The 23,998-nt window shown below is 45.8% G+C and overlaps 1 protein-coding gene across 3 annotated transcripts in view; it reads left to right on the forward strand.

The window, feature by feature from the left end:
* The window catches only part of ZNF462 (zinc finger protein 462), a 148,767-nt gene that overhangs the window by 72,798 nt on the left and 51,971 nt on the right, over positions 1–23,998 (forward strand). For all 3 annotated transcript variants that reach the window (XM_045296575.1, XM_004710962.2, XM_030887373.2), the window contains exons 4-7: positions 491–655; positions 2,434–2,537; positions 6,218–6,336; positions 9,766–9,957. In XM_045296575.1, coding sequence (XP_045152510.1) covers positions 491–655; positions 2,434–2,537; positions 6,218–6,336; positions 9,766–9,957 — 580 coding nt within the window. The remainder of the gene's footprint in view (positions 1–490; positions 656–2,433; positions 2,538–6,217; positions 6,337–9,765; positions 9,958–23,998) is intronic.

A 23,998-nucleotide genomic window follows, 5' to 3' on the forward strand; every position in this document is an offset into this window, starting at 1 on the left:
ACGCTTGCTTGCTTCCATCAGGCGGTTGCGGGCCGCCTCTTGGTATCAGTAGCCCTGCTCGGCCATGTCTTGGTCTCCAGTGTTTGCTACGTGAAGCTAACATCGCCAGGACTAGATATGTGTAGATGTATTTCTGTTTTGGCAAGAAGGTCATTAATGGCGTAGCTATGCAACGTGTCACCCGCGAGGTGGGAGCTGGTTAGAAAACCAGTGGGCCACGAAGAAGAGCCGGCTGCACAGCAATCTTCTCTCCTCGCAAGGTGTAACGTGTTGGTGCCAGAGACTGCGTCGTGGGCAGCGTGCTGCGACGCGGCCGAATGTGTCCTCTAAAGAAACCCTCGCGTAGAGATGCTGCCCTTGGTTTAACCCACCGATCTCGCTTTAACAATGAGCACGAAATGACATAAACGTGTGCTAGTCAGTGACCAGAATAAATGCCGGCTTTGCGGGAGGGCTCGGAGTACTGATGGCTACCACTGTATTTTACCAGCCTTTGGGTCACTTAGAAGAGGTGCCAAAGATCAAGGAGAGGAAGGTGGTGGGCTACAAGTGTAAATTCTGTGTGGAAGTGCACCCGACGCTGCGAGCCATCTGCAACCACCTCCGCAAGCACGTCCAGTACGGCAGCGTCCCGGCCGTGTCAGCCGCCGTGAAGGTGAGCGCCCCGGAGGTCTGCATGAGCGTTCTTGTGTGCCAGCGATGCCCGTCCCTCCTTAACCCCACTGCCTCAAGCCGCTCGGGAGAGGCCAAAGCAGAACGCAGGCATTCCTGAGCTTGGCTCGGCTCGGCTTGTTCTGATTTCTTTGCAGGTTGGCCTTCCACAGCTCCCCGCTCAGGGGAAGGTGGCTTTCCCATCTGGTTCCCACCCACGTGGATAGTTTGGAGACAGGAGGTCTGGGCCTTGCTCTCGGTGCAGGAGGCTGCCGGCGGCCCTCGGGGTCTGCATGTCATGCCCTTTGGTGTTTGCTGGAGCCCAAGTGGGTTGGCCGAGCTCTTGAGAGCAATCCCGTGGGTTCCGTTGCTGTCGTCTGATACCTCCTCCTGCCCCCCCTCTTCCTATCCTCATCCGCCTGAGGGTACAGCCTGCCCCGGAGAAGCCGCCTGTACGGCTCATCCTGGGCGAGCCCAGGAACCTCAGTCCTGTGGCACTTGATTTCCTCTGGGGAGTACAAGAGAGGTTCAGTCAAAAACTCCGAGCCTCTAAGTCAACCCCGAGAATCCATTGAGCTGGTCCGTCTCCTCCAACCCCCCTCCCCACCTGGTCCTGATAAGTGCTTCCCCTCTCCCCTCTGACCTCCATCTGAACACCTAGAAGTCAGTGGTTCCATTTCTAACTACGCCATCACACCTGGCTTCCCGGGGGCTGCTAAGCGCGTATCGTGTTTTGAGCACAGAAGTTAGATCAGGGCTTCGCACTTTCCCTCAGGATACGAGAATGTACTTTTGTCATCTGCCCTTCTTGCTTTCTGTTTGCCAGTTCGCGGTGACTGAAAGCTTCTCCTTTTCCTCATTAAAGACTGAAGCCTGCCTGTTTGCAGAGCAATAGCAACCGGGGGCACAGCAGTGGACAGCTTCTCCCACCAGCACGTTGGCGTGTCCCGGGCTTGTGTACTGGAATCCTCTAAGCAGGGACAGAGCGATCTGCCTGTGAAGTGGTCATCCAAAGGGACCAACTAGAAAACTGGGTGACTTAAAATCAAACGGCTCCTGGAAATTTCAAATTGACCATACAACCACCCTTGTTCAAGGGGTACGGATCTTTGTACACGGGGTGGGATGAGAATGGGGACACCTTTGACTTTACTTCATTTTAGATGTTGGCTCAAGTCTCCAAAACGGTGCCACTAGCCCAGTTTTCTTCCTTCCTTCCTTCCTTCCTTCCTTCCTTCCTTCCTTCCTTCCTTCCTTCCTTCCTGAAGAGCGTTAACCTTAACCTAACTTCATGACAGTTTAGCTCCATTTGAACGTTCTGAGTGAACTGTCCTCTAAGGGGGGCAGCCCCTCACTCTCATTTCCCAGACAATCATGAATTTTGTCCTGCTATGTTGCTCTAAAACCCCCTCAACTCGTGAAGACCGGTCAACAAGTTTGCTCTTCCTCCAGGTGGAGCCAGAGAGGCAGGGAGGAAACTTGACAGGAAATGCCGATGAGTTTGAGAGAATGAAGGGAGAGGATGCGAGCTGGGGCAATACCAGTGGATATTTATTTTGTTGGTGGTATGTGTGTGTGTGTGGGGGGGGGGTCTCTTAGCAGGAGGCTGAAGACCCTTCCCCTTTGTTGCTGGATGGACTGGAAGCAGCCAAAGACGCCAGTAACACCCTGGTGACCTGGGTGGATGGTGAACACTGCTTGCTTGATGGCATGTTGGAGGATGAAACTCGGCCGGGGGGATACCATTGTACTCAATGTGACAGAGTCCTGATGTCCATGCAGGGGCTGCGTTCTCACGAGAGGAGCCATCTGGCCCTGGCCATGTTCACCCGCGAGGACAAGTACAGCTGCCAGTATTGCTCCTTTGTATCTGCTTTCAGGCACAAGTAAGTGCTGTCGGGTGGTGGCCGTGGGTAACTGGGAGGGAGTGTGGAATACTAGGGAGCTGATAAGAGCTTGGACAATGACTGACCATGTGGGTCATGTGGTGTGCGTGTGCGCGTTCAAGAGACTGAGGCACGTGTCATACAGACAGTGGCAGCTGCGCTAGAGCTAAGGCAGCTTGGAGGAGTCAAAAGACCCATTTCACAGGTCATCTCTGCTGTTCAGTTAGCTCTGTTATCCGGAGCCTCAGTCGCCTCATCTGTAAAATGAGACTACAAACCGTGAATTATTTGGATGTCATTTTGAACACACATGCACACACCGTAAAAACATAACAGTTGCCGTTGAGTCAATTACAATTCATGACGACCCCATGTCATTATGGTTGGCAAAATACAGGCATTTTTGTAACTATGGATCTGTGGTACTGCTGTAATTTACACATGGGAGGATTAGGATGGAGGCAGATTTACTGATGTTTGTGTCAGATATTCATCTCAGACCTTATTATCCACCGAGGAAGTTGGGAAATCATGTTATTAATGAGGTACGATTAGGGCCTTCAGCCCGTGTGACCAAAGAGTCATGGTTACTCTGAAGAAGACCGTAAGACACAGGGAAGTTCATAGATGCCAGAGAATTGCTTGAAGTGCAAGGAGGGGGAGGGCTACTCATTGGCCCTCCCCGTTTAGGAATTCTGAGTTGGGGCCAGGTACACCAGGCTCTAGGGGAGTGCAGAGAAGGTTTGTTCGGAGGAGAAACAACCTTTCATTGCCTTTCTCTTCCAGCTGTCTGAAAGAGATAAATATTCAACAGTGCATTCTGAAGTCTTGGATGGAAGGTGATTGATTGTAAGACTGACATGTTGTTTATTCTCATAATAATTTGGAATAAATGATAGACTGTTTACTTCTTAAAATAATCAAATAAAATGTGAGTTAGTGGCTGTTGAAAGGCAGGAGGAGGCAGTATTGCTATTGAGGTTAGGGTGGGCTGTAAACTTCATTGTGTGGAGCCTAATAGCTAATCTTCATCACCAAATCCATGCATCAGGAGAAAACTTGCATGGTTCTCCCTGATAAGTATTTACTTCGTAATTTCTTTGGAGCAGCTTCTATCACCGTGTCTGGCACATAGTAGAGCCTCAATAAATAGTGTTCTGAATAAATGAATGCATAGGCACAGTGTCAGAGACGTTATGGGGATATAAAGTTACATACAGCATGCTCCTTGATCTAAGAGTTTTAGAGAGTACTCGTTTTATAAAGCCAAAATACAGATGACTATGGCACATCTATTTTAAGCTACCAACAAAATGCTCTGATGTTTCAGAGGAAAATGTTACATCCACTTTGGGAAAACGTAGGAAAGTTTCATGGAGTAGGAAACATTTGAGTCAAGTCTCAAGGTTGGAAGATGTTAGCTGTCATTATGTGGCATCTTGATTCATTGGGATCCATAGGGTTTTCATTGACTGATTTTTGGGACTCAATCACAGGCCTGCCTTCCTAATCTGTCTTCGTCTGGAAGCTCCACTGGTATCTGTGTATCATCATAGCGATGTGCAAGGTCTCTGGGGGGTGGCAGTGCATGAGGGTCATTGGGTGGGGATTCAACCAAGCTCTCTTGAACAGAAGATTAGAATTCTATCACCGAACTACAGTCCGGAAAGGATTTAAGAGGCAGAGGAAAGGCACAAACACGCGCCTGAGAAGGGCGGTCTGAGACTTGCTTGGCTATGAATTGGTGGTCCAATTTTACTAAAACCTTAAGTTACTGGTGAGAATTCATAAAAGGGAAAGTCTGAATTCTTTGTTGACATCCTATTTGGAGACTGTCAGTGCCAGGAATTAGGGCTTTGTAATAGATCTTATTCAAAGGATGGGTCCAGAGAGTTAAGTCATCATCACTGTCCTAATAAGCACCTTCATGTTTAGTTCACTTCGTGTCCTAAGCATCCTTATCCGGTATGGCTGCATTGTCTTCATTGTATAGATTTTTTTAAAAGGAGGTTCAGAAAGGTTCAGTAGCTTGCCCAAGTTTATAGAGCTGTTACGTGTTAGCTGGGATTTTACCCCTGGATTTCTGACTCCTTAGACTCCATATGCTCTTAAATTGAAAAAGGGTGGGGTTGGAGATATGGATGAAAACAATTAGAAGTCAGTAACAGCAGCTGATGAAAGAAGTTGGGGGTGGAACTTTGGAAATGATTGGGGGGAACCAGGATCTACATGACTTGGAAAAATTGACTTAATGGAGGGACTGAGGAACAAAATAGACTACAGATAGGACAATCCCAGACTTGGAGTCTGGTTGACCGGGAGAGTGTTAGAGCCATTTATAGAAACGAGGAAATGAAGAAGAGAATTTGTTTGGGAGGAAAAAATGATGGGTTTGTTTGAAACTGATTGAGTCTAAGAGAGCTGAAGGACATCCAGGGGGAGATGTCCAAAGGCAATTGAAATGCTGCCTGGGAACCCAGAGAGTTCACTGTTTAAATGGTCAGCAGTACCATTCCCATAGGAATCACTTAGCAGGAAATGTGGGTCTCCAGGGTAGTGACACTAGAGGTGGATTACTCAAAAATCACGGTAAGCACAGGCTGACTTGTGCTTACTAACTCTGAATAAGTTTCCCATGGATTTCATCACATATTTACCTGCTTTCTGGTACTCTGTGGGGGATTGTGAAATTGCAGAAGCTTTGATTCTGTAGGAAATTGCTAGAAGCAATTTCTAGCATACCTAGAAGCAAAATCTTTGATGTGGTAAACATGTGAAATTCTCCACCACAGATTAGTAAGTAAGCACAAAGAACCTCTGCTTACCTTGCTTATTGAGTAATCTAACACTGACTGATACAAACTAGAACTTCTTCAGAGCCCTTGTCTGGCAGATTTACTTTTTTAGGCTAGTCGTTATTGTATAGTAACTATGGGTCCGTGACTATTAAAGAACTTCTTCACAGTTACCTCTGAAGGCTGCATTACAGCAAACCTGGTTGCGGTTGTCAGAGGAAGCCTTCTTGGGGGAGAGTTAAGGAGAAGGGTAGTTTATGTGACTTCCTTTAAGGTCATTTGTACTGTATGTTTTAGATGCTGGGAAGAAGGAAGCCCATTAAAAGTAGGCCAGTCACATTGAAAACGCCCTTCGCCACTGTAAAGTTCAGAATAAAAGCTTTAAGTGGTGGTGGTGGGGAGTCAGCTAGTTAGAAATGCAGTATTTCTCTGATTTCCATTCTTTCTTTTGTTGGAGCAGGTTAAAGGGCTACTTGATAGGCATCCCTTACTTAACTTGAGGGGAACACTTGACTTCACCCTTTTTTCCCCTTCTTTTTTTGGTTGGCCTCTTCCACTAGGATGAGGTTTTGGATCTGAAGAAGTGAGCATGAATTTGCTGTGGCCTGTGAACCACTCCCATGTCTCCATCCCAAATGATCTCCTTGATCTATCCATTACAATCCCTCCTTTTTGGGAGCAGGTGCAATTCTTGCCAGTGGTTTTACCTTTATTTTTGTTTACTATTGGTGTGTGTGTGTGTGTGTGTGTGTGTGTGTGTGTGTGTGAATCTCTAGAGAGTAACAAGATGACTTTAACAACTGGGTGTCTTTGCAAAGGGCCGTAAGAAAATACTGCACATTTTTAATCCTGTTGTTGTCTTTTTTCTCTTCCTTCCACATCCAGTTTGGATCGCCATATGCAGACCCACCACGGACACCATAAACCATTCCGATGCAAACTCTGCTCCTTCAAGTCCTCCTACAACAGCCGACTGAAGACGCATATACTCAAAGCGCATGCTGGTGAGTCGGGCTTCGTGGTGCACAAGTTCTAACACTCTGAGTTTGAAATCTAGTGGTCTCATTAGATGAAAATTTCAGACTATTATCCTTGGCCCTACAATAGAATATAGAAAGTTCTTCTTGACAGAGGTCTCTGCACAGTGCTTTGTAATTAACAAAAGAAATCACCCAAAGCCCAAACAATGTAAAGCCCATATCATAATTGATTCATGCTACTCAACAGGGTATAATTATTAGGCTTTATACTTTTAAAAGAAATTTCAAAATGACCTACCCTTTCTGATGGAAATGCAGACATTGGCCGCATCCACTGCAGAGAGTCCCAATTAAACGGCAGGGAGATCGACTTCCTGGACTTTTCTCTGTATGTATTTTCATGTCCCCAAGAAAAGTCGACTGAGGGCAGTGGAGTGGCTGGCCTCAGGGTTCAAACCACTCTTTTCTAACTCGTGTTTACTGTAGAGGAGTCTGCAGAGACTCCATTACCCTGCATTTCTCCCCATGGACTTCAGCCTCGTCAGAAGCATTTTGTAACCAGTAGAGTTGGCTTCACTGACTTGGCATGTGGGGTGGACTTTTAAAAAAACGGCAGAGGTTGCACATGAACTCTGGGTCCCTGAGCTCAAGTTTATGCTTTCAGAGCACGAAGCATCCTGGCATCCTGTGTCTTCTGGTGGGTGGGAACAAACCATCCAATGAGAGAGTGTAGGGGCAGTACTTGCACAATGCATTTCCCTGAACAACTTGAGCTCTGGGTCTCATGGATGTGGCTCTCAGCCTCTGAGAGTGGCTTGACTTAGGGAACACCCGTCTATTTCCTAAAAAACTCTGGACTGATCTTGTCTCTTCTGGATGGGTTCTTTCATTGTACAGATCCCAGAGCACCATGGATTCATCGAACAGTCTCCATGTGAATTCCCTCTTAGCTTATGCTCCTTATCTGTAGCCATCAAAGAAGGCGCATGCAGCCGAGCTGCGTGAAGAATAGAATAAGGATAGCAGTTGTTAGCTGCTCTGGAGTTGGCTCTGACTCACAGCGACCTTAGGTGTTTGTAACAGAATGGAACATTACCTGGTTCTGCACCACCTTCATGGTCTTTGATAGGTTGGAACCCATTGTTGTGGCTCTCCGGTCAGTCTGTCAGTTCATGGCATTGTTTTCTCTGACGCTCTACGTTACCAAATAGGATGATGTCTTTTTCTAATCATTGGTCTTCCCAGTGATGTGTCCAGACGGCAAGAACGAAAAGCATGCCATTCTCACTTCTAGGGATCATTCTTGCATCGTTTTTTCCTTAGGCTAATTTGTTGGTTTTTCTGGCTGCCCATTCAATATTCAACTTCACCAACCCCACCATTCAAATGCAGTCTTCGTAGACACCGTCATTTATTATTATGGAATGGTAGTGGGGGAAGGGACTGGTGCTAGATGTGTGGTCCCTCTGGTTTCTTTGAAGGAGCCATTGTGTTCTCTCTGGTGTTGTTGAAGGTTGTGTAATTCAAGGTTTCCTTTGGTTTTCTTGGAGACTTTCTTGGACAGGCAAGTCCTGGGGTCATCAGAGGTGAGCAGGAAGCTTCGTGCAGAACTTGGGAGGCTGGATGCACTTCACATGTGAACCCTCTAGGGCAGTGGTTCTCAACCTTCCTCATGCCGCGACCCTTTCATACAGTTCCTCATGTTGTGGTGACCCCCCCCCCCACCATAACGTTATTTTTGTTGCTACTTATTTACTGTAAGTTTGCTATTGTTAGAAATTATAATGTAAATATCGGATGTGCAGGATATAGTAGGCGACACCTGTGAAAGGGTCATTTGACACACACCCTCCCTCAAGGTCATGACCCACAGGTTGAGACCTCTGGTCTAGCATCTTCCCAGGAGGGAGGAAACTAACAATCTCCATTGGTTAGCAGCACGACTGGAGATTCAATTTGGGATTCCTGGTTTTGGTTTCCACCTGTAGCTCATCAGTTCTGTCCTCAGGTGATTCCCACTGGCCTGCAGTTCCACTGTTACTGAGAAGTCTCTCTGCATGTCTTTTCCTTCATTTCTGTTCTGAGTTTTAAATTTGACCTTAAAAATAAATGTTAGAAGCAAGTGTTAGTGAATATTTGGAAATGAAAGAAGAAATATAGCCACTCCTCCATAATCCTGTCACCTAAAGATCACTGTTGTGAACATTGGGTTTATTTCCTTTCAACCACTGTTTCTTCTTCTTCTTTTTTAATCGGTGCATATTTATTTATTTATATTTTTCATCGTTTTAACCACTGTTTGTTATCATTTAATCTAAAATACACGTTTTCTGTTACCGTTTTCCATGTTAGCACAAGTTCTTCAAGATTTTCTCTTAATGAGTTATCGAAAGGATCAATCCGTATGTATTTAGTTCTCTACGGATGGACAGTTAGGTGCTACCATCCTTGTTTTCAAGCACAAACAATGTATCTTTCTAACTAAAGCTTTTCATGTACTGAAAGGATATCTCTTAACAGACACCCTCAGAGGTGGAATCATGGAGTCTCAGGTCTGAGCCTAATTTATTTACTCTTTAAAAAATAAAAAAATAACCACCACCCCCTCGGTAGCACATATGTCCATCCCACAAATGTGATTAATTTAGAAGCCTACTTACTGAAAAGATAAACAATACTCAACTGAATTTGGCCATCACAATCTCTTCTATCTGCATTTCAAGGCTGCAAAGAAAAATTGGAGGGAAAAAAAAGCCACTTTGTTTTTTGATTAAATGTACTATTTATGGAAAACATTGGGTATAAATACACACACACAAACACATGTGTACAGATAGACAACAACTCTCAACCGGAGACATGATTTATTCTTAACCATTTCTATGCTGTTGATTCGTTCGGGAAGCGATGCTTCATGCGGACGTTTGTGAGCTGGCCCAGCAAAGAGGGTAACGTGTGTGAGGTCGAGGAGGCAAACAGCGACGAAGAACAGAGACCAGCAGAATCGCACTTAGCCAGAGTGACTCGGTGCTTGAAAAGCCACCGATGGGCCGTGGGAGTGAGAACTGAGCATAGCATTTTTTGCAGACAGTAAAAAGGCAGAGTTGTATGAACATTAGCATGGTCCTTCTAAGTATGGAGAGAGAGAACATGGGGGAAAACTTACCTGAAGAGGGGCCCAGCGACGTGGGGATTTCTCTCCCTGTTGGGGGAACCCAACCATAGCCTCCTACTTGTTAAGAAGAGCATGCAATGAAGAGAGCAGAGGACCTGATGACAGAGTTCGTTGAGAAGTCCTCATCCCAAAGGACAGTGGTGGTTGTGGGAATAGGTGGTCTGTGCGGCTCATGGGCCAAGAAGTGTGAGAAGAAGTTTATAGAGTCAGCTAACCATGCTGTTTTGTTCTCTGTCCCCCTTGTCCTACCTTTTCCCCTGGCCATCACCTTGTTCCAGGTGAACATGCCTACAAGTGTTCTTGGTGCTCATTTTCCACCATGACAATCAGCCAGTTGAAAGAACACTCCCTCAAGGTCCACGGAAAAGCCCTGACTCTCCCTAGGCCACGGATTGTCAGTCTTCTCTCCTCTCATGCCCACCACTCCTCACAAAAAGGCACCCCAGCTGAAGAAGTGGAAGACTCCAATGGTAAAAATGGGCTACCGAGCCAACCTTAACCCCGCAGGGCTGAGGGAGGGTGGGATTTAAGGGGAGGGAATATACCAACCATTCTCTTACATGATACTCTTACAGGAAATGCGATGGTTCAAATGAAGGACGAAATGTGAACAGGTTGACAGTATAGAAATTGGAGTGGGAAGCTGAACTCGGGGGACTATATTGTGCCACGGCAAAAATGTCAGTCTATACACATGTAGGGCTCCCTCGCTCGGCTGCTAACAGATGGTTGGAGGCGCCTTGGAAGAGTCTCAGTGATCCACTTTCAGAAAGTCAGCCCTTGATAGCTTTGTGGCACACAGTTCACCTCTGAGACCCACAGGGTCTCCAGGAGCCAAAGTTCAATAGATGGCAGCCTGGTTTGTTTTTTTTAAGATACCAGAGCGACATACACGTATTGACTGACATTTGCCAGTGGAAAGGGCACATGGTGTGGGATGAATGAGAGTTGAATACTTTCATTGTGGTTTTAAGAAAGAAATGAAAAATGATTTGTATCCTCTCTTTTCTTACCAGTATATAGTGTAAAGTATTTGGGATGCCAGCTGTGTAAGTTAACTGCATGAGACTCAGAGTAGAGATGGAAAGAGCGGGTGAGGGAGTCTGATTGAGTCACGCCATAGCTAGGGAGTAACTTGGTGCCTTCTTATAGCTGAAGGACGTTGAGGAAGCATCATGGGAGGAAGATTGAATAGTTCAGCCTGGGAACTGCATGGTCATGTACTGAAAAACCAAACAAAGCCTTTGTCATGCAGTTGATTCTTGCTCACAGCAACCTCATAGGACAGAGGAGAACCCTCCCTTTGGATTCCTGAGATGTAAATTTTGATGGGAGCCGAAAGCCTCTTCTTTCTCTTGCATAGTAGCTGGTGGGTTTGAACTGCTGACCTTGTGTTTAGCAGCCCAAATCTTAACCTGCACCCCACCAGAGCTCTATCCACCATTACTAGTAAGCATTTAACTGGGCGTAGCTTGACTCCTTCCTGAGAATGGACTACAGCCAGAGAATGGACTGTCTCTCACTGTCTCCTATGCACACTGAGAGGAGCTTGGTGAACTGGAAGGAAGTTTATGAGCACTTTGGAACGAAGGCCTGTCTGGGATCATTTATTTCCCCAGGCCACGTTAAAGGATCCCTGGAGGTGTTGTCAGGTGAGTTGGACGGCTAAGGCAAGGCAGGCGATTCAAACTCATTGGTTGTTCTGTGGGAGGAGGGCGAGGCTCTCTGCTCCAGTAGAGACTGTAAAAGCCCTGGCAACATTATAGGGTCAAAACGGATCTGAAGTGACTTGGTGGCAGTGGGTAATGAGCCAACTGGAACTTCCTAGATCCATATGTAGAATTGGATACAGCACTCTGAGGGAGCCTTGGTGGTGTAGTGGGTTACACAAGGGCTACTGACCACAAGGTCGAGAGTTTGAACCCACCAGCCCTACCAAGGAAGGAAGTTGAGGCTTTCTGTTCTCATAAACATTTACAGCCTCAGAAACCCTGAGGCAGTTCTACCCTGTCCCATAAGGTTGCTAAGAGTCAGATGACTGCAGAGAGAGAGTGGGTGGGGGAGGGGTGGGTGAATTGAATGAGAAAAGGTGTATACCTAAACGGTCTCCTATAATATCAGGCACTTTATAAGTATTGAATAGATGGTAGTTTTATCCCTGTGATTTTGATTTCTTGGTGGCAATAATGACCTTGCGCACTGTATATAGCAAACGTAAATTGTGGGTTATTTAAAGATTTAAAAAGAGACTCTTTAGATATCCCGAAGAGCTGAAGATCCCACCTTGTCAGCTTGGTTTAATGATCAGATGTCCAGAGAGTACACAGGTAACCTTTATCTGTGCAGTCTATAGCAGGTGCCTAGAAGGAAATGGAAAGGTAAGTCCGTCCTGAGGCTACACTCTGCCTTCACGGAGTGGTAGAACCAGGGGTTTTCCCTTGCAAACTAGCGGTAAAGCACTGCAGCTCTTCCTGGGCTTCAGTCCTGAAGATTTTCTCTCTCACAAAAAGACGGCAGTTATGGGGGACGATGGTTGTTAGAGACTCCTGCAGAGGTCTCCCTACCGTCTCGTTGTTCTTTAAAAGGTAAAAGAAGGCCGCCTCTTCCCCCCTCCCGCCTCCTCCTCTCCATGAAGACTTAGGAGTCTCCATCCTAGCGGTAGGGAGAGTACAGAGATCCTGAACAAGCCCCCTCTCACCTTGCAATTCTGTTTCTTGGGGAAGATGTGTGCTGTGTAACTAAAAAGCAAACTGTAATTTGGCTTCAAGGGCTGGGTCTTTATTAGCAAGATGACTCACTGTTTTCACTTGAAGCGGAAGCTAGACTTGTGAAGCCCTTTGGGTAGATGGATCTGCCCAAATTACTGTTGCCAGCAAAAAAAACGTTTCCTGGGATCTGGCTCTGCAGGCCATGCCTTCTTTTTCCTGTGTCCTTCTGCCTGGAAAGGCGGGTCTCAATCACAGTGCCTAAGAACCCTGTAAGCCACTCACTCTTTGGATTCCTCTCTCTCTGAATGAGCAAGGAAGAATTTGTTCAGTTTTGTTGCGCCTACTTTCTGCCACGACCCGCACGATGCACAGAAGAATCAGAGGTGAATGCCGTGCAGGCCGTCCCTTGGGAATTGAAGTGGTTCATACCCTGGGGACTGCCTGTACTGTAATAACCATCAAAGAACTTAAAATCAATTGCATAAAAGAATAGCGCCCACTTCTGGACTAGCCACAGTCCCAAGCCTAACTCCTTGGGATTAGGATTTTACAGAGATAGGGGCTAGTGGGTGGCCGAACAGGAGTGGTGTTATTCATGTGCATCCATCGGAAGATAACTGGGAACATAGGAGAGTATCTTTGTATTGTTGGCTTTGTGGTTGGCCAGGGCTTTGAGGAAACTGGTGAAGGTGGGACCCAGGGAGTAAGGTCCGTACAAGTCCCACAAGGACCTGTGTGGTTTTGTTTCATGTAAATAACCTGTGCACAGATGCCCTCAAAGGCACTCTGGGTGATACAGATGGTTTGAACTCAACGTTGAATTAAAGGGAATGTTGGTGGTTCGGACCCACCCGTGGGCATCACAGAAGAAAGTTCTATAGGCCTGCTTACACCAAGAGACCCCTCCGGGCGGCACTTATACTCTGTAACACATGCGAAACCCCAGGACTCGGCAGTGACTTGGTGACAAGGGGTTAAGAGGCTGTCAGTGATTAAACTAATTTGATGACCAAAGATGATTGGGAGTAAGCAGAAAGAAAGGCATCAAATAAACGGTTCTCATAAATGGATAATTATGTGGAAAGAATAATTGATAGTTTGTTAGCCAGTAACTATGTTCTTGAATACTTACAATGGGTTTTACGCGGTTTGGGAATGGAGACATCGATGCCTGTGAGCGATTGAGGGGCCCAAGGGAGGAGGACTATTTGCTCGGGAGCCGAGTAGTGGATTCCTAGAAACGGCTAAGTCTGGCCATGAAAAAAACAGCTGTGGGGCTACACAGTAGCCTGTAAATCACGCCTTGAATAGTGTTTGAAACACACATGTGAAATCCAATTGCACATTTTAATAGGGAGAAGCTGTGGGCTGTTGGCTCTCAGGAAAGGTTTCCCACACTGCAGATGCCAGGACACTGTGAACACCGAACCCAAAATGTGTTTCAGGCCTGGGGGGAGCTGAAATCCATAAAACCAGGGACATCACCACAGTGCCCTTGGCTTTCTGGTTCCCTGGTGAGGGATGTGAATAAAACGAGTTGACACGCTCAGTGCTATTTGCAGTGGTCAAGTGCTTGCCTTCGGAGAGCGAGCCAATCTTCTCTGGCAGAGGGAAGCCGCCTGGAAAAGGAGAGCCATCCAGAGCCGCCTCCCTCCCCGCCAAGAGGGAAACACTGCGCGCAAGGGCAGCTGAGAAGGTGGAGGGAGCATCCCCCAGCTGCCTGGCCCCACACCTGTTCTCCGCACACAGGGAGCTCTTGGGCTCCAGGCTGTCAGTCTTGACGTGTTTTCTCCAGCACGCGATTCCTCTATATATTCTTCCTGCTCAGTTGTTGAAAAGAAAAACCTGGCTTGTGGCACTGGTTTTGTATATAGGGTAATGGGAAATGACATGGAATTGCTATCCTAAACAGTGCATTAACAGGGAACAATAAGGCTGTCAACAAAGGGACTGCTCTGTTGTGCTTGTCTTTACTGGTTCCTTCTCCTGCTGAATAAAAGATAGGACTGAGTTATTTGTGTATTTTTTTTTCTTTACGTTTTTCCAATCCTCTGGTTTCAGTATAACACACACACACACACACACACACACACACACACACACACACACACACACACGAAATAACAAAGAAACTAGGATAGTGTATTCAGAAGCTGCCCTGTGTCTGGGCAATGAGACGTGATTGACAATTCAGCTATATCCTTTACAAGAAATCAAACAGATGGGGACATCCCATCATCTTCCTCCCGTGAATTTCCCCCAAAGAATAAATTATTGTATTTTCTCTACCTGCCCCTTGACGCTGGCTGGAGTTGCCTCCTTTGGCAAATAATCATGTGGTGCATTTAAAACAAAACGCAAAAAGCACTCACGAAAGCTGTAAAGAAATTGAATACAGTGAAAGAAGGTAACGTGTTTTTTTTTTTTTGTCCCCCCACCCCCACCCCAAGTGGTCATCGGCAGTTCTGGCAAACAAAAAGAGACCCCCTTTGGCCACATTCCCCTTCCCCCTATATCACAGACCTTGTTATAGAGTCCCTGCGGCAGAGCCGGCTGTCATATTCTGGATGCCAGGAGCTTCGTGATTACCTCTAATGATGCATTTTCTGTTATAGCTTCACAGTTGGCTTTTCGATCCTAGACTCTAAAAGAATATTGGTGAGAGCCTTTTTTTTTTGGTTAAAGACATTTCTCTTCAAGAGACCACACACACTTCGTATTGCCCGCTCAGCACTGCACTCAGAAGGCCCATTTCCTCCTGCTTTCCCCCTTCCAGAATGGCTCTGCCTGCAAATACCATTCCCGACCACCTCTGTACCGCCCGACCCCACCCCATTCCGGACATCTCCCTGTCCACTTCAGGCCTGTGAATAAGCATTTCCCTCCATCTGCTGCTCTCTCTGATTCTCCAACCTCCAACTTCCTGTTGAGCCGACTCTTACTGGCTCTGGACTCAGCCCTCTGCGCCTTGTGGCCACCAATTGATTCCAACTCACGAATTGTGTCCTAGAGTTCCCAATGGCTGATGTTTGTCAGAAGTAGCTCGCCGGCCTTTTCTTACTTGAGACACCTCTGCAGAGACTTAAACCTCTAATCTTTTGGTCCGCAGCTACGTGGTTAAATTGTTTGCACCACCCAGAGACTGTGCGTGTGCTTATGCTACTTTCAAATTGTCAAGATCGTGTTTGGGGCCTGGCCCCTCATTGTCCAGTGGAGGTTTTAGGCAGGTACATACTAACTACTGACATCTTTTGACAGGAGGCACCATGGTGTTCACTGACGTGAATTGTCTTGAGCTCCCTAATATTTCTAGCTTCCGAGGACCAAATTAATACAAGGCTAAGTTTATTTTCTGCTCAAGAGGCGGGTTCAAAAGAAAAACACTCCAAAGACAAAAATCTCAGGGACTGTTCTAATAGGAGTTTTCTAACAGAATGGTTCAACCCAGAGGAGAAGATCCTTCCTTAAAAGGCAGTGTTTTAACTATTGCCTTTGTTCTTTGAAGCCTGAGACCTGTCGAGGTAGAAACTGATGGTTGACTTAGGGTGAAGCCTTTGCATCCCTCAGAAGCAGGCTTAGAGTGGAGGAGTTGGAGGAATCGATATTCCTAGGGTGCTCAGCTGGCATGCACAGCCGCGAGGGGGCAACATGTGCCCTGTGACTCTGTCAGAGGATTATAGTCTGATGTTTGGTAAATACAAGTTTGGGGAAGCTGTAGTGAGAAGCTGGCCAATGAGACCCTCAGATGTAAAAAATTTCCATTCCACTTATATGTTTTTCAATTAGTTATGATTTAGATATATTTCGTATTTCAATCGCCTCATGTAGAATGTACAATTGCTACCACAGTCAGTTTCTTGCCATTCTTTTTCTCCATGGACTTCTTGACATCGTCTCCCTTTCCCCCCCCACCCCCCAGCTCTATGCAAAACCCCTGATTTTGCTTGCTGTCCCTGTAGGTTCATCCATCCTGGGTTCCCTACAGCGAAAAATGGAAAGGCATATAACACAGATTCAAGAGCTCCATTGCCTGAACATCTCCGAGAGCCGCTCTATGAACGAACACAAACCAAACCAAACAAGACAAACCTAAAACTTGCCCACCAGGCTTTTAGCACAAACCTATATTAGTTCGAAGACACGTATTACATGACACTGGGTATTGGTTAATTTCTCCAACTCATAGCTCAGAATTACCTAGCTCGTAAGGACTAGAGAGGAAATATTTGTAGCTTTGTGATATTTGTCACAATGATCTGTTATTGTCATGTGACAGTTTGTGTAATAATCCATACATCAGTTGTGTCAAGCACATTTGTACATAACGTTGCCATCATCATTTTCAAAACATTTTCTTTCTACTTGAGCTCCTCTTTTTGTCCTCCCTCCCCCGCCCTTGTGACCCCTTGATAAATTATAAGTTATTGTTATTTTCATATCTTATACCATCTGCTGTCTTCCTTCACCCACTTTTCTGTTCATCCCCTTAGGGGTGGGGAGGAGGGTGGTTGTACCTCAATCATTGTGCTCAGTGCCCCGTTTTCCCCTTCTTCCCCTACTTTCCCCCTACCCTCTTGGTATCGCCACTCCCATTACTGTCCCTGAGGGGTTTGTCTCTCCTGGATTCCGTGTGTCGAGAGCTCTTATCTGTACCAGTGTACATGTTCAGGTCTAGCTGGATTTGTAAGGTAGAACTGGGGTCATGATAGTGGGGGGGCTGGGAGGAGCATTAAAGAACTAGAAGAATGTTGTGTGTATTGTCGGTGCGGTCCTGCACCCTGGCTGGCTCGTCCCTTCGTCCCTTCCTTGTGACCCTCCTATGAGGGAATGTCCAATTGTCTACAGATGGGCTTTGGGTCTCCACTCCGACCGACCCCTCTCGTTTGTATCGATATGGTTGTTTGGTTTGGGTCTTCTGATGCCTAATACCAGATCCTCTCTACACCTCATGATCACCCTGCCTGGTGTGCTTCTTTCCTGTGGGCTTTGTTGCTTCCCTGCCTGATGGCTGCTCACTTAACTTCAACTTGGCTGTCTTCTAATAATCAATTTTTATGTTCAAGAGTGAGGCAGGTCAGATTTTCAGCCTGTGGGCTGTACTTCACTGGCGCCGCCAAAAGCTAGTTAGGTGGGGAGTAGGGGTGGGAGTGGAGAGGGGTTTGGAAATCACAGCAGAATACCTAAAATGCCTAAATGCCATTATAATCCTGTATATCCAACATATGAACTATCCCTAGAAGTACATAAAACTAACTTTACCTAAATAGGTTCTTTTTAAAGTATAGAATGTAAACTATAAAGCTTTAAAAATATTAGCATGTGAATTACATTTAATATTAAAAGACAATCTTCTGTAAGAATTTTATTCAGTCTAGCTCCAAACTATCAACTCATTTAACCTTGACTGCAGTAATACTTGACATTTAAAAATTAAGATCTGAGATGCCTGCTTCTCAAAGAGAAGCTTTTCAGATCTCTAAATAGGCCAGACATAAAGTTCAACCTTTAAGAGGATCCAATTAGTTGCTAGGGCATCAGACCTTCTACACAGGTTCCAATTGCAATCAGATCTCTCTTGGGGTGAAGGAAAGAAAAGGTGATTTATTTTTCTTTTTAAATGACAATAATGAAATGGAGACCCCCCAAGTGAATAATTGTGAAGTTTGAAGATTTACATCATTTATAGCACCTGGGACACAAAGCATAATCTTAATGACTTGGCTGTAATTTTTAATAGGTCTGCTGGTCTTACAGTTATCTGACCAACGAATACTAACCTTCCTTCTTTGACATCAGACTTCTCTATGTCAAAATGTGATCTGGAGTTTATTTTTAATGCCTATTATGAAGAACAGTAGTTCTATAAAGACAGAAAGATCTGCAATTTCAGTCATACTGGTCACGCTAGATCAGCGGTTCTCAACGTGTGGGTCGCGACCCCTTTGGGGGTCGAACAACCCTTTCATAGGGGTTGCCCGATTCATAACTGTAGCAAAATCACAGTTATGAAGTAGCAATGAAAATAATTGTATGGTTGGGAGGGAGGCTGGTCACCACAACAGGAGGAACTGTATGAAAAGATTGCAGCGTTAGCAAGTTGAGAACCACTGTTCTAGATCCTCTATTAGACATCCAGAAGTCTTTAGAAGCTAAAGTCTCAGAACTTGGCTTCCACAGAGAAATCTTCCAACAGTATCACCACCTGGTGGTGTGGTGCTGTGCCGAAAGGTCCGCCATCTGAAACCACCAGCCGCTTGTCGGGAGAGAGATGGGGCTTTCCACTCCTGTAGAGACACAGTCTCATAAACACACGGGGCACTTCTACCCTGTCCTGTAGGATTGTGATGAGTCAGGATTGACTTGATAGCAGTGAGTTTCATTTTGGTTTTGAACTTGGAGATTATCTGATAATGCCTTTCCCAAGACATTAACCTGCCTAGGATGTAATTGACTAAAAAGCAATCACAGTTTGGTGTACCAAAAATTGAAAACCATTGCAAATGTATTCTGTGTGTGTGTGTGTGTGTGTGTGTGTGTGTGTTAGCCCGGAATATGGTGAGAGTGTTGGAAATCACAGCAGTATCCATAAAATTTGTAAGTGCTATAATAACCATGCATCTCTAACATATGGAATATCTTAAATATCAGATAAATCTAACTTTACCTAAAGAGATTCTTTTTCCAGTATAGAGTATAAGGCATCTATAAACCTTTAAAGATATTAGCGTCCCTGGAGGAAGTGGGTTTTGAGACGCCTCTGTCATGAACCGTGATTCAGGATCAGACGGTTTGAGAGACAACCTATGGCAGATGGTCTGGTTGGGGAAAGATGGCTTGGTGAGGAGGAATCTTCTTTTTTTAAAAAGATGAAGAGGTGAGAAGGTGCTAGGAATAACCTTTGAGATGTTTTGACCCGGGAAAGATGGCTTGGTGAGGAGGAATCTTCTTTTTTTAAAAAGATGCAGAGGTGAGAAGGTGCTAGGAATAACCTTTGAGATGTTTTGACCCAGGAGAGTGTGTCATGGACAAATCACGGACACATTTTCTAGTCAACTCATTCGTATCCGTACGACCTTATAGAAGAAAAGAACCCAGTGGCAGTAGTTCGGCAAAAATGGTGAAGTAAAGAACGCCCAGAGCCATGAGAAGCCAGTGCCCAGGTAGGAGGCTCTTCTTGCTGGGATCATGGCCGTGAAGAGCAGCTTCTGCTTTGCAAGATGGTTCAGAGTCATCGAGTTCCACTCCAAGGAGGTGTTTGGCTACAAGTGCAGGCCTCGGCTCAAGTTTCATCTCCCGATGCACCGCTCCCCGAGAAACCATTCCAATGTAGCTTCCTCAGGGACCCAAAATATTCTTAGATGACTCGTGGACGCCGCTCTCCTGAGGTCATCTTTTATTTTCGTCGCTGTGGGCCCTTCACCAAAGCTGCAGTCATCTCCACTTGGGAGGCCTAGGACCGCCGGCAGCCTTAGTCAAGAGTTTTTAGCATCGCGAGCTACTTTTTTTTCCCCTTGGCCAATTTGAAAGTCATTTATTCTTGTTGGTATAAGGATGCCGTATGTCTCCTTGTTTAATGCCCAAGATAAAAACTCATCGTACTCTAAAAAATTTGGCCAATCGCCTTGAATTTTATATAGCTAATGAACCAGAGGTCCAAATGATTAGTGTTGCTTGATAAAAGCAAGACCATCAGGAGCGCAATGATGAATCTGAACGTCACCGAGCTTGTCGGTGGTGTAACAGTTCGTACCAGGTTTGTCTGACTACCACGGATGCCCATCTCGCTGCAGTCTTTGTTGTTCGTTACTGTCAAGTCTCTGCCCACTCACGGCAGTCCCACGTGGGCAGCGTAGAACGTGCTCCATAGGGTTTTGAGATTTTAATCTTTCCCAAGCAGATCAACACGCTTGTCTTCCAAGATGCGTCTGGGAAGGTGTGTGCACTTAACCCTTGGTGCCACCCAGGCACTGCTCCTCCAGGAGGTGTAGCAGCAGAAGGTTTAAGCAGGTGCTGCTGAGTGGACTCTGCCGCGTGACTCATCTGGTAAGTGAACCGGAGAGCTAAGGCCTCGTCCCGTTCAGAGAAAAATCCCATGGTCTTTAAATTCCATTTCTCTACACGCTTCTTGAGGTCTCCTCATATGTTTGGGAGCCTTGTCATTCTCAAAAAGAAATTAAGACAAGTTTTTGTCTTGGTACTTAAAGCTTACTTGAGTAGACCTAGCAATAATGGGTAAGCTACAAGAGCGCAGAATACAATGAAGAAATTGTACATCCAGATCTGAAAAGGTACGGTAGGGGAAAGAAAGGATTAATGAGTCATGGGTGACTTCTTGGAAAAAGCGGGGCTTCAGCTTGCCCCTGGAGAGAGGGTAGGTTTTATAGAAGCAGAGGGAAGGTCATTCCAGGTGAGAGGAATGTTAGAAATGAGCAAATAGGCAGAAGAAGGGATCCTGGAGCACTGAAGGGGAAAGTGTATGTGGTGAAGTTGGTGGGGGGACACGTGGCAAGTTTACAAGAGATGGAGCCCGATGACAGAGGTACTGAGGCCAGAAAGAGGCCTCTAGCTTTGTCATGAGACCTCCTGGGCAAGGGACTCCAACAGCAAGGTGCTCTCCCTCTGAATGGCGGGCACTGTGGGTGCAGCAAACCAGCATTCATAGGGATTTGTGAATGAATGTGCACTAACCCTAGTCAAAGGTGGAAGTCATCTCCTGAGAAGCCTGCTTAGATGTTTTCCCGCGAATAAAAATATTTGCACAGGGTTAAAGAACAGCTTTATGTAAATACAGTGCATAAAATATGAGTTCCTTTAAAGCTAATTCTTTACCCTGCTTCCTTGGAATACTCTCTATGAACAGTTTTTCATAAAATTACCTAGACTTTTTTTGGGGGGTCTTTTACATGTATAGATACAGGCTCTGCGTTGTCTTGATTGTTTTAAAAATAAAACAATGACTATACTGTACAAACTTTATGAGTGTCAGAGTTTTGAAAAGTGAGGTCCCTTATCTCGAAAAAGAAAATGGAAACAAAAGCAAAAGGCAATTTCTCCTCAAATTAATACTGAGTATTTAAAGTCTTAAGGGAAAAACAGGGTGTGTGTGTGTGTGTGTGTGTGTGTGTGTGTGTGTTGTTTCAGGTGTAATTTTCAGAATTACATAAGACCTTTGAGGTTTTGCAATCAAATATTAATTTATTTCCTCTTCAGATTCGCTCCTCCTTTCAAAAGTTATTTAAGTGTTTTCCTACTGCTTCCATAGGACTTAATACATTAAAAAAAACTAGCAAATGGTCCATAGTTAAATGGAAAAATCAAGGTTACAGACTGTCTAGACTCAAGAGTAATGGCCTAAAATAAGATTTCGCTAGTGGATAATTACCAAGTCTTTTGAGTTGATTCTGACCCTTGTGTCCACGTCCATTACTGGACTTAACAAAATGTTCCTAAACTTATCTGTCAACATATCTGTTTTCTTAACTACATTGTGCGCTCTCTCTCAGGTTCCTATTCATTTCCAGAGCCCTGAAGCTTAGAACTCAGCAGGCTGTTCAATAACTCTTCCTCGAATGGACTTGAATTAGTGCTGCAAAAGTAACTGCGCACAAGGAGAGTGGACAGAACGTTGTCTGTGTGTGCAGTTATGCCCACCATGCTCTAAGCCCATTGGGTTTGGGTAGTGAGTCTCCACTGATGTATACATCTGGCTCTATTGCACCTTTTCCTGGGCACACCTCGTTCCTCCAGTTAACGAACTCTGACTACACTCATTTTAACCAGTGATGTCCCGTCCCTTCAGGGATCTGAAGGAAGAATGAGGAACAGTCCTATTTTCTGCCACCTCCTGTTGATAGTTCTTCTTCCTTCATTAGCAGTCCCTTTGTCAAATGCTACTCTTAGGTCATTTCCTTTTAGCCTGTCCTCAGAACCGACACCCCACCCCCCATCCCCCAGTTCTCATAGTGTAGTGACTCCAGTGTTGCCATGATGTTGGAAGCGTGTCCACCAGCCTTTCAATACCGTCAGTGGGGACGGGCTTCAAGAGAGCCAGAGACTAGGAAGTAAGGCCTGGCAATCTGCTTCCAAAATTGAGCCGGGGAAAGCCCTGTAGAACACACAGACTGCTGTCTAACAGAGTGCGGGAAGGTGAGCCCCCAAGGTTGGAAGGCACTCAGAAAGCACAGCGGCCCCAGGAATAGACTCCAGCGCCGTGAGATGGTGCAGGGCCAAGTGGCATCACGCCTGTTACGCCTAGGTCAGCGTGGGCGGAAGCGGACTCCATGGCCACCAGCAGTAATAATCCTCAGGGACGCTCCTTGGCCTTCCTCAGGAAATCCTGAGTCAGGCTCGCAGCCTTCCTCTCAGTCCATCGGTGGCCTTGGAGCTCTAGAAGGCTTAGTATCTGTCCAGACGCAAAGGGTAAAACGAAAACTCGAACTAGCACCGCCATGCAGTCGGTTTCAACTCCCAGCCACCTGTGTCGGGTTTCCAAGGCTGTGAACCCTGCCAGGAGCAGAGAGCACTAGGTGGTTTTGAACCGCCACCATAACGTAGCAACCCGTTAAACACTCCTAAAATTCTCTGACCTCGATTCTGTCGTCGTCCCCTTCCCTTCCTTTCCAGGCCCGACCCCAGGTGTCGTCGTCACGTCAGAAATGCTTTGTCCCCAGGTGTCGTCGCCACATCAGAAATGCTTTGTCCCCAGGTGTCGTCGCCACGTCAGAAATGCTTTGTCCATCGCCCTTCTCTCTAGTTCCATCGTCTTCTCCTAACTGCCAACTCGCCAGACCCCAACCCTGAGTAGCTCTCACTCTACTTTCCCTCCAATTTCAGCCAGGTAACCCCCTCCACACTCCCCCCGAGGCCCCGCCCCCCTGTTGAACCTGTCTTTCCCAGTTTCTTCACCAGGTTATCTTCGTTCATCACAAATCTGATTTTACATTTTTTTTGGAAATGTATTCGGATTTTATCCCTTCTAGTGTCACTTTACTCCTGAGCATGTCAAGGCACTGTCTTGAATAAAGGAAGCAGGGGTGAGGCCGTCGCCACTGAGCTAACAGTTGCCAATGGCGGCATCCGTCTCGCGTGTGCAAAGCTAATAGTGAGTAAGGGGCGTGAGCAGCAGGATAGTTAATAGCTGTGGCAATTACAGATTACTGTACTTCTGAGTTGTGATTTTATTGTTACTCTGATATTACGGTATTTTAAAATCTTGCCCCTGGGTAAGTTTTTAATTAGGAATGCAGAGAAGGAAAGAGGAAGAAATCCACCTTGTGTGCAAGCAAGACGAATGCCACCAATTGTCGGTTGGAAGAAACCGTCCTTACGATAACTAAATCAAAGGCAGACGGGGAAACGCCAGTGAAATTCCCAATTAGCATGTGCACATCGGTAGATTCTATAATGGTTAGGGAAACAATAACAGAAAGTCAGTTTTGCTAATGTCTCGACAGTCTCCAAGCACGGGATATACATAAGACTTACGAAGAAGGACCAGGAAAACAACAGAAAATCCTTATGAAATGTAAAGTTTGCTTATAAATCTGAGATGAGTTTGTTTTTGCATTCCTCTTACAGAAATAATTTTAAAATTCCTTTTGCATGGTTCTTCCTTTCCCTTTATTTCTCCCTCTTTTCATTGTGGGGGATATTTCCTTTCATTCTGGGATATTTGACGACTGTATATAGATATCAGATCAGAATTTGTCTAAAAAAACTTAGGCCTGCTGAGTGGTAATTGTGTCCTACTCAAATGAAGCTTTAAGATAGAGTTGATGTCTTGTTATTTGCGCGCGCGCGCGTG

The sequence above is a fragment of the Echinops telfairi genome, unplaced genomic scaffold (assembly GCF_000313985.2).
Source record: "Echinops telfairi isolate 266 unplaced genomic scaffold, ASM31398v2 ScPeMD7_7410;HRSCAF=8448, whole genome shotgun sequence".
Lineage (NCBI taxonomy): Eukaryota > Metazoa > Chordata > Mammalia > Afrosoricida > Tenrecidae > Echinops > Echinops telfairi.